At 32.3% G+C, this 11,083-nt stretch overlaps 1 protein-coding gene and 1 long non-coding RNA gene across 2 annotated transcripts; both read left to right on the top strand.

Moving 5' to 3' along the window:
- Positions 1-252: 252 nt before the first annotated feature.
- Positions 253-4,242, top strand: LOC136271634 (uncharacterized). The gene is made up of 3 exons (XR_010709575.1): positions 253-383; positions 3,341-3,405; positions 4,098-4,242. It is a non-coding gene; the product is annotated as an uncharacterized lncRNA (long non-coding RNA).
- Positions 4,243-4,595: 353 nt separating this feature from the next.
- LOC109617113 (probable cytochrome P450 49a1) lies at positions 4,596-10,830 on the top strand. The gene is made up of 8 exons (XM_034476004.2): positions 4,596-4,813; positions 5,236-5,414; positions 5,744-5,933; positions 6,826-7,006; positions 7,204-7,367; positions 7,524-7,602; positions 9,037-9,255; positions 10,539-10,830. The coding sequence occupies exons 1-8, from the start codon at positions 4,803-4,805 to the stop codon at positions 10,677-10,679; spliced, it is 1,164 nt and encodes a 387-aa protein (XP_034331895.2). The 5' UTR covers positions 4,596-4,802; the 3' UTR covers positions 10,680-10,830.
- The last annotated feature ends 253 nt before the right edge of the window (positions 10,831-11,083 follow it).

The following is an 11,083-nucleotide window of genomic DNA, read 5'->3' as shown; positions in this document are numbered from 1 at the left end:
TTTTTTTACTGATTAGAATTTAAAAAATTATAAGATGATGTTTAGTACAACGTACGTTTTGAAATATTAGACCGACACATTTTTTTTTTTTTTTTTACAGAATTCAAGGGTTTTATTCTGCTTGACACAGTTGTAAATTACATGAATTATAGTGCAATTAAATGATTTCAACTTGAGGGTCGTGATTTGTTATTTTAATAGTATATCCTATTGATCGTAAGCCCTTAACCCTATCTGTCTCACGATACAGGATAGTGACCTTTTATCACATATATGCCATATACCACGGGTCATTGAACGGAATCCAACATGATATGCCAACGATCCAGAGTGGTATTTAACTGGTTGTAGCACACAGTCTGATAAACATGTACACAGAACAGGTAGGCCTAAATTTTGTCTAATAATCCTTATTGACAGTTATTTTTTTTGCGAAAAAATTGTATTCAATCTATATTGCTCAATAGGGTATTCAATTTGGTCAGCAAGGTATCACATCAGGTTTAAATCTAGGTCCTGTGGTTACCCAAGTGTAGATTGTTATTTTGCACTCAACCCATTCATTTGGCACAAAGAAAACCTCTAGAACACTCTCTCCTATTGTCAGCTATTCTATTGATAGACTTTTAAAAAGAATGTTCACCTGGACAGCACTGGATTCTATAGAGCATCAATTCTGCTTGGAGTAATTTGAGTTTTGTTTTTCAAAAAATGTAATTCAAAAGACATTTCTGAAGAAACAAACAAAAGAGAAAAGCATAACCTTAAGAATTACGGAGATATTTTTTCCTGCAAAAAATCATTAGACATTTTGGTTCTCCAGTTCCTGTGCAACATACAGCACTAAGAGTATTTTTGTGCTGTGACTGTTTAATTAGTTCAGACTTTTATAGCAGTAATGTAGGATAACAGGGAGAAACAAAAAAGGCCAAAATGTGCAAATGTTTACTAGATTAACTCACTTTATCGCTGTCATACCTGAGTAATCACATGACCTAGATTTAAACCTAATGTGATACCTTGCTGACCAAATTGAATACCCTATTGAGCAATCCAACAAGCTATTGAAAACTCTACCGGTATTCTGTAATTCGCTATAACTTGTTGTGACGCTAGAAACGGATGGTTACATGCTACTGAAAGTCCAAGGTTGTGTTAAAATGGTTCTAATTCAATTCAATTAGAATTCCTTATTTTCAGTTTAATTTATTACATGCTCCGACAAAAGTGGAGGGGCGGCAAATCCATATTTCCTTTATTATATATATATGAAAAGTTAAGAAAAATGCCTGCTGCAAAAGATGTGGGGGAGGCAGTCTCCTCCCCCCCCCCCCTTCACCCCCGATGCAACGTGCCTGTGATGTGTACATACGGTTTGTTATGAAGTATGCGCTCAAGAACTATGAATGAGATATTATGGCGCGAAGTCCTGTTTTACCATTCATGCAACGACTGAGATCTTGATCCGATGGTTTGAATGAACTCATCCATTGGCACTGATCCATTGGGAGGGGTCAAATGAATTGTTACATTTGTTTTGTAACAAATACATATTATTATATTATACTTTGGTTCGAATGTTTTGAAAGAGAATTAACACACACACGTACACTTGACTAGTATTTGTTTAATGAGTAGAAACGCGAGTTATATACCCTTTTCAAGATGAACGAAATCGCCCAATCGATCGAAATTTCGGTAACACCCCGCTTCGGCGATTTAGTTCCTCCAGTAAACATTCCAGCTAATAAAAAGTATATAATTATGTATTAGTTCTAATCCAAACTGATGATTCTTTGGCAATGATGATAATCCAACACCAATTACTACACATACATTGTACCGTAATAGACAACATGTAACAACTGGTTGCGATCCCCCTCCCCCCCCCCCCCCCGTTCAAATATGGTGTACATCCCTTTAAACCTGAAAACTCTTGCTCACTGTGTTATTACATCCCATTTAACATTTTCATCAGTTGTGAATCCAATTGCCGACACATTAACCATGCATCTGTTAATATTTTTTGTTAAAAATCTTTATATTGCTTGCTCCCATTGTCTGCACTGTTTCGGAGAAGGCAACCTTCAATCGTCATGATGTCAGGCAATAAATTACTATGGAATCATTAAAATTAGTGGTTGCCAAATTTCGTAGATTGCTTGAATTTTATCGGTTCGCGGGGAAGTATGTTTTGTTTGTTATTTTATATACCTACAAAAGGAAGTATGACTCTTTTATCCTACTTTATTAATTCTTGGACGATGTTAATTCATAGATGAGAGGTTCATGTACCCAGTGCACGAATTCCACGAAAATTTTGTCACCACGAAATCTATTGATTCCACAGTAGGTACACATAAAAAGAATACCAAAAGCCTGACACACACGCTGTACTTGTTTTATTAAGGTCAAGATCGAGTACATGGCAGATGGCTACCAGTTGGTGAAATCCAAGAAGTAAATCCATAACAATAGCTTTGTTTGATATTAGGGTCTTTCGGGGCTTAAATTATTGGTAAACACAATGAAAAATTATGTATCTCAGTATCTCACTGTCACTTTAAATGAAATATGAAGGAAATAAGTAACACATCTCAGAGTTTTGTTCTTTTGCGCAAATGAATTATATCTAGAACGTCTACAGTCTCTCCAAAAGCGGGATTAAACCAGCCGTTGACTTCCTCTATGAAATTACGTCAAATTGAATACAGGTGTCGGAATTTTAAGCCGTAAAATACGGGAAAAAGATTCATCAAATCAATTATCACAGTAATGGTTCTAGTAACATATATATTATCATAATATATTATCATTTATTTAGATACCTTTTACATTCGCTTGCCGTTTCGTTAAGCGTCCGCTAACCATTCATTGTTTGATATAAACAAAAACAAAAAACAAACAAACAAAAAAACCCAAAACAAACAAACAAATAAAAAAAAGCCCCACAAAAAACATTCCACAATTATATTACAAACATCAATTCGACTTATTTAAATAAATGTATGTACATTTTCCCTATCGTTTGAATCTAAAAATAATGAAAAACAAAACAGGTTTGCAGAACATCGTCTATCATCTGATCCTATAAAACAGATAGATAGACTCAGTTACAAATTATTCATTTTATGCAATTATTAATTGAATATCTTAAATTTACCGGTAGGGTGTAAGTATTTTACAAATACGACATCGTTGTCATATTGTAAGTTCTGTATTAAATCTTAAATCTTGCATCAACAATTTTTCGGGTAATAAATCCAACTGAATTAGTTTATTTTTCTCTATAATGCATTTTGAGGCACACATTTATTCAGTGTTTGGTTTAACGTTTCAGAAGTTGGACAGCTTTTCATAAAAAAACCCTAAAATGAAGACGATATTCGAAAGAACCCGAGACAGGTAAGATAGATTTGTTTCCTTGCAGTGTATTTCATGTTAAGCTTGACAATTGACTGATTTAAGTATTATACGTGAATAAGGGTATACATTACTCGAAAATATTGAATTTCTCGTTCATACTAATGGACCAATCGACACTTCTCGGGCCTTTCCGGCAAGCTCGGAAAAACACCGAGCTTGCCGGAAAGGCCCGAGAAGTTGCGATTGACTAATGGACAACTTGGCATAGAGAAGGGTTATTTTTTTTAACCAGTACATGGAATTATATCCAAGGACATTTAACAGAACAGTCTTCGAATTTTTTTGCGATCTGTTTTAGATAATACCAGAATAAGCAAATTTACATTTTTTAAAAGCTGCTACCCACTTCCTCTAAAATAGCATGTATGCCATTAGGAAACGCACATTGATGATAATTTCCAGGTTTTTTAAGGGGAGGGGTCTTCGATTTTTAAGTCTACAGTTTTTTTTCAAATCAAATGAATTTATATTATAATATGATATCACCTGCTCTTTGCAAAAACTCAATATTTTCCTATTATAATAAGTGTGTGTAAAAAGCGGAGTTTTAATCATGACTTCAATGTACAGTGTTTGGGAAGTTGCTAAGTATTTGAATATTTGTAATTATCTGTTCAACAGCCACTGAAGTAATTATAATTCATAGTATTTTTGTTTGTTTGGCGCGTCAGGCTTTCGACAGTGCTTCAATCGCACCATCGTAATTCTTCGCAAACATTCAATGACATTACGATGGTCAAGTCGTTCCAAAAAGTTCCTGGACCTAAAGGGATTTATAATTTACCATACATAGGACTTCTTATCCTTGGACAATCACTAGGTATCTTTTACCCATACAATTTAATACAATATAATAGTATCTTAGTATAGAATCTTGTCTTAATACAAATTTATATTTTCCAAACATTTTTTAAATCGAAAAATTAATAATCCATGTAAGAATTGAAAATCTTGATTTTTTTCATTATTTTTTTTTATTAATTTTAAAAAAAGAAACATTACAGATTTCAAACCATTAAGATTTTATAGAATTGTGTTCAAATTTATTCACTTTATCATCAAAGTCATACTGTATATCTATGTTTTATTTTGCTATTTTCTTAAAGGATGAAATTTTGTTACAAGTATCCGTAAAAATAAATTCATTTTTAAATTTTAAAGGTGTTCTGAACAATTTTGAATACCACAGATTTGCCGCTTGTATTCAAAAACGATATGGTGACTTTGTAAAATTAAGAATTAAAAACAAATGGGCCTTATTTGTGTTTCATCCGGACACTGCGAAAGAAATTTTGTTGAAGAAATCAAAATATCCGATAACTGGGAGTTTGGAGGTTTACAGAGTCTACAATGAACAAAAGAAACTTCACCCACCGATGATTAGTTTGTAAGTTTATTCAAGAAACAATACTTTTTCGATAACATTTGAGAATTTTACATGTATCTTTTCGAATTGTTTATAGATTGTGAGTTTTGAAAAAAGTAACATAATTTGCCGGTAACGTTCACTGCATGTATATTTCTTAATCATTGAATTCACCAAGCTGACCCTGCACCATACATTTGCTTGAAAGACACAGAGTCGGCAACATTTAATCTAAAAGTCCTGTCATATTCATTCTTATCTTTTAAAATGTCTCATAAGTGATGAAAAAGACACGAAACAAGTAAAACTCCCAAAAGTGAGCCACCAACGCAAATGTTAACAACAAGTCAAACTTTACCGTTGAAAGCAAATATTCTGTAAAACACTTGAAATGATATGAAAATATCTAGTGTGTCGGTAAAATCAACACCGTTTACGTTTAGGAAGGGCGAAGCCTGGGTCAATCTACGAAGACCAACTCAAGAACAGATGTTACGACCCACCGCCGTGTCATCGTACGTCAGTAGCCTATCTGATGTGGCCAGCGATTTTGTGGATATGTACCAAAACGAGGGACAAATTGACGATCTAAAATCAGCAATGAGCAAAGTCGTAACAGAAAGTATTTCTTAATTTTTTTTTTTTTTTAAATTCATAATTGTTTAAAATTCAGTGAAGCTAATGTTTGGTTTTTTGATACGTCATTTGGAAGCTTCACGTAAATGGAAATACGAGAGACAAACCGTTTTATGATAAACTCAGGTTTTTCTAGAAATGCCACAAAAATTGAGCCATTACTTATATCAATAACATTGCTCTATCATGTCTTATATATCATTATACGTTAATTTATTAGTTTTCCTCATTAATCATAGTTGCCATATACTTCTACGCTGTGATAAAAGGAAAATACTAATTTATCATCTAGAAAATGTCTCTTTTTTACCAAAGGTACCGGGATGCTGTGTTTCAACAAACGTTTGGGGTGTCTGGAGGGCGCCTCCGTGATTGACAGTGCGTATGTGGACGATATTTTTGAAGCATCAGAAAAAGATTTGAAACGATTCGGACCAGGTCTATATAAATACATATCAACGCCTCTTTACAGAAAATTCGAAAGAGCAGCTGATCATATTTTTGGGTAACGAAAGTAGATAGCTTGCTTTCTGTTAATTTATTAATGTATCAACCGATCTTTCCAATATATGTTATTGTATCAACCGATCTCTCCAATAAATGATATTGTATTAACCGATCTCTCCAATATATGATATTGTATTAACCGATCTCTCCAATATATGATATTGTATCAACCGATCTTCCCAATTTGTGTTATGGTTTCAACCAATCTCCCAATATGTGTCTTTGTATCAACCGATCTCCCCAATATGTGTTATTGTATCAACCAATATTCCCAATAAGTGATATTGTACCAATCGATCTCCCCAATATATGATATTGTATCAACCAATATGTGAAATTGTATCAATCAATCTTCAAATATGTGTTATTGGATCAACTGATCCCCCCATATGTGTTATTTTATCAACCAATCCTCTGATGTGTTTTACCGTAGATCAACTAATCTCTCCATATATGTTTTTGTAAATTGCAGACTGTAGTTTTTCTTAAACGTACTGTCTTATTTCACTCTCGGTTGATTAAGGAGGCTATGTAAGTGCATGATCCACAAATTCCCTACTAGGTCAACGTTACGAGTCTTACTATGATATTTTTGTGGCATTTACTATAATTTTGTAACATAAAGTCCCATATATATATAAGCTTTAAAATTTGATAAAACATTCACATCTTTATAGACTTTCTGTACAGACCTTATATATATATATATATATATATATATATATATATATATATATATATATATATATATATATATATATATATATATTTGGGGGGGGGCATGCAGTCTTAAAATGGAAACAACTAAAACGCCTCCCTATAATTAGGTAAACATCTATTCGTATTTTATTTGCATGAGACTTGACTTTAGTATTATTTTTACCTCGTAGTGTAGCAAATACTGAGCTTAAAGAAGCCACTGGGAAAATAGAACAGGCCAAGGCAGAAGGGCGGCTTCAGGAGTTCGTTAAGGGGCCTAGCCTGCTCTACGCTTTGCTGACTCACCCAGACATGACACCCGAGATGGTCCAGAGTGTCATTTTAGACCTTTTTGTCGCCGGGGTTGAGTCGGTATAAATGTACATAATTTGCATTAGTAAAGTTCATAGGAGTTGCTCCTTTTTCTGTAAACAGAAAAGGCTCGGTGCACAAATATTTTGACTATGAAGTTGTAAAAAAAATATCTCAATGCAGTAGTCAAATTTTCACTTTAAGAAGTTTCATATACACATACAGACGTAATTCAATGTATACCTTTTTTTCTTCAGACCACGAATGTTCTGTGCTTTCTATGGTATGAGTTAGCCAAAAACCAAGATAAGCAACAAAAACTTCAGGAAGAGATAGCAACCTTCGGTGATAACAACGAGATTACAAAAGAATCTCTGTTGCAAATGCCATATCTCAAGGCATGCGTTAAAGAAATCATGAGGTTGAATATCTAAAATAATATTAAACATAATTGTAATATTTAAAAAAAAAAATCATCTAAATCAGACGTATTTATTGAAATTGGCATATATATAGAAAAGGAAATAGTTCAAATTTTATTTGCAATTACAAACGATTCATTTGTTGACTTCCGTAGACAGTACCCACCGAGTCCCAGTATCTGTAGGCAGTTAGAAGAGGACACAGTCATCAACGGATACAATGTCTCCGCAGGGGTCAGTGTCTTTAAATACCTGAAACATGAAGAACCTTAAATTTGCCTTTTTGACTGAATAACAAAACATTATGCAATGCACGATCAACAGTTTTTAAATATAGCTAACTTATTTTGAATTATCTTTCTGAAAGAGTCTATATTTTTCAACATTCAACACATGAAGAATTTTTGTTATCCAGTCAACTAATAAGTGACTCAAATAGATCTAAAAAGTGGCTGAATTGCATAATTCTACAGTTCAGTCACCATTCCAGACATTTCAGTAAGCTTTTAGTTGTCTGAATGGCAGAGCTTAATCACGTGCAGAGAGTTTTGTAATTTATCAAACTTTTATTGATATATTAATAACAAGGAATACGGCGTGTTATGACATAGCTATATTAGAATAAAGAAGATACAGAAAAAATATCAAAAATTCCATAATTCTAAGTTTAAAAAAACGTATCAAAGTATGGATATTCAATTTAACATCGATTTGTACAAGTAAATCTTTAACAGGTTTAATATTTGGAATCTATAGATTTTAACTTTTGTATGCGTACCAACGTCTTCTAAAAGTATCAGTTTTTCAAAAATATTCTCTCTGCTTTTTATTTCATTGAGTGGCTCTGTGCTACCAGAAGGCTCAGTGGCTAGAGCACCAACCCGTTGTTAAACTAAGGCAAATTGGCTTCTAAGGTTGAAAGATCGACACTACCAAACCTTGAGGAATTTAAAAATGTTTTTCTGTTTGGTTTGTTAAAATTAATAGACTTAGAAAAAGAATAAATTGTGCTCTTGTGAAATTGAATTATTTTATTAAATAGATTCTGCAGAAAAAATTCTTATGAATTTTTTTTTACGATTAAAGCAAGGGCTATTTGCGCCATTATTTTTCCCATCGTCTTTATAAGCTTCAAAACTATGGAATCTCTAATTTACTGGGTTATAATACAATTACTTTTACCGACATTTATTTTGATTTATCAATGTAAGAGCAAAATTTACGATAACATTTTCCTTCTAAGAAGACAAATTAACAATAATTTATTTGAAATTTTTCTTCACATTTATCTACACATCTACGCAGAAATCGACTTGAAATAAAATTAAACGATACAGATGTTCTTTTTTTGAGAATAGAGATGCTTGATATCGATTGATAGCGCAGACAAATGACTTAAAATGTTTTTTTTAAAATTAGATTCATTGACAAACCGTCCATCATTCTATCTAAAACACATTTTTATTTGATGTTTTAAAAGCAGTATGTATAAATACTACTAAAACCCTTAACAGTGGTATAAGTGCATGAATATAAAAAAGATAATATTTTTTAAATTATATGAATGATTATAAAAATTGACATAATTGTTCTTGTACTAAAATTGTTGTCGTAAATAATTACCCAGGAAAAAAATATCTATCTTTTATGTCTTTATTATCTTCATAGACGGAAGTACATTTACTTCTCCAAAACATCTGTGAAAATCCAAAATATTTCAAGAATCCAGACGATTTTCTTCCGGAAAGGTTTTTAAGAGATTCAGATTCAGGAGACAACGACATGAGGAATTTGTATCCCTACGCCACACTTCCGTTTGGAATTGGTGCAAGAAGCTGCCTTGGTCGAAGATTTGCCGAAACAGAAATGTACATGATCACAGCAAAGGTGAGTATTTCTTGTTAATATTGTTAAATTGCACGAGTGGTGCTACGAAAAACTAGCAGGAAAATCAGAAAAAAAAACAAACTTATACAAGACTCATAACCTCAGAGAAAGCATACACAAACTATATTAAGGTAATATTAATCTTTGTGATTATGTCCCTTGGACTCAGAATAGATGATCAAAATTTCATTTTCTCTACTCCCATACACTTGTGAGGAAATCTGAATTCATTATTCTGTAGACCAGGAAGTCCTCTACCAAAATTTTTAATTTCATGTACCCCGAGGTAGGGTTTCTGACTCTAGGGCGAGGCCAAAATTGTCCTGTAGTGTAAATGCATTTAATATTTTAAAAATCGTCTTCTTTACTTCTGTTGATACTGAATAAAAGCTGACTGCATATAGAGAAAGGAAATAAAGTTATGTGAAGAATGTGTGAAAAAAACGAGCGGAAACTGCAAATAATTGAAACATCTGCAAAGAAAATGAACGGAAACTGCAATTAATTTGAATTTTTCTACGTCCAAGGGGCATAACTTTGAACTGTTGAAAAAAGCTCGATCGTACCCAATATCAAACTCGGTCTTGATATTATCAAAATTAACCTGTATACCAAATTTCATATCAATGTGTTAATCCCCTGCAAAGAAAATGATCGGAAACTGAAAATAATTGGAATTTTCTACTGTTTTGCTGTAAAACAGTAAGCTCTCCCTTCTTCGAATGGGGCATAATAAAAACATTCTGCATATTTAGAAAAAAAAAATAAAGCTGTCTTTAATAAAATTTTATTTCACCTGCGTGAAAGAAAAGGGGTACGTCGGGGGGGGGGGGGGGGTATATTTGTCTTACTATTTTATTTCGCTCAGGAATTTCAATAAAGGAAATGAGTAAATTCACAACTGTAGAAAACAGTGTAACAGATAATGGAGTTACATGTATCTTCCATTGTTTCTTCATATTGGAGTTATCTTCCTTTGCTTGTTTATATTTAGTGATTATTCATTGAATATAATGAAATTTGGTAGTTGTATGATCAAAAGAGTTATGCAAGTCTTTCTGACAGGATAAAAATGAGATACATATTCACACAAATAATCGAAGAGCTGTGGAACTTACAAAATTGCAAAACATTATGTGTTAATTTGCAAAAAGGTATGCATATATATATATATATATATATATATATATATATATATATATATATATATATATATATATATATGATTGCACAGGCATATATGTGCAAATAATATTTTTGTTCTAATTTTATTGATTTTGTAGTTTTTTCAGCGCTATAATGTGTCCTTGCCCTTTACGACCAATAAGAAATTAAAAAGAAGATACCGAATTTTTGCAACACCCGTTGAAGAAATTAAACTGAAAATAAAACAAAAGAGCAAGGGATCAAAGGTGATCGATTAGTTTTCTTAACGTAATCGTTATCTAAATGCTATGCCATAATGTAAATAAAACCTATGTAATTTGTAGCTGACACATTTGAGTGCAGATAATTGGAAAAAATGTATGTATCATTTATATTTTCATTCAATTGATGTGCAATTAAAACGTATTTTCCAAGAGCATTTTTCGGTAATTATGTTGTATTGATTATTTGATTGATTTTTGTTGTTGCAAATAATATCACATATGTTAATGCATACAGTTTTTGTACGTTTTCGTACAATATTTTTTAATCAATTTCATCAATTTGTTAGAAATAAACATATTGCAATGGGTGTAACTTGCATTGTCAATTAAATCATACATGTATCATTTCTCAAAATGCCCATTTTCAAGAGGGTCTACATCAAATTTACGTGCATGTA

The sequence above is a fragment of the Magallana gigas genome, chromosome 9 (genome assembly GCF_963853765.1).
Source record: "Magallana gigas chromosome 9, xbMagGiga1.1, whole genome shotgun sequence".
Classification (NCBI taxonomy): Eukaryota; Metazoa; Mollusca; class Bivalvia; order Ostreida; family Ostreidae; genus Magallana; species Magallana gigas.
Note: the sequence above shows the minus strand (reverse complement) of the source record. Positions and strands in the feature narration are given on the sequence as shown.

Bases quoted from the DNA above. Each gene is read 5' to 3' on its own strand.
- LOC109617113 (XM_034476004.2), top strand. The intron at 5,415-5,743 runs GTATTTCTTAAT...TTTTTACCAAAG, and splicing joins GAGCAAAGTCGTAACAGAAA to GTACCGGGATGCTGTGTTTC. The intron at 7,368-7,523 runs GTTGAATATCTA...TGACTTCCGTAG, and splicing joins TGCGTTAAAGAAATCATGAG to ACAGTACCCACCGAGTCCCA.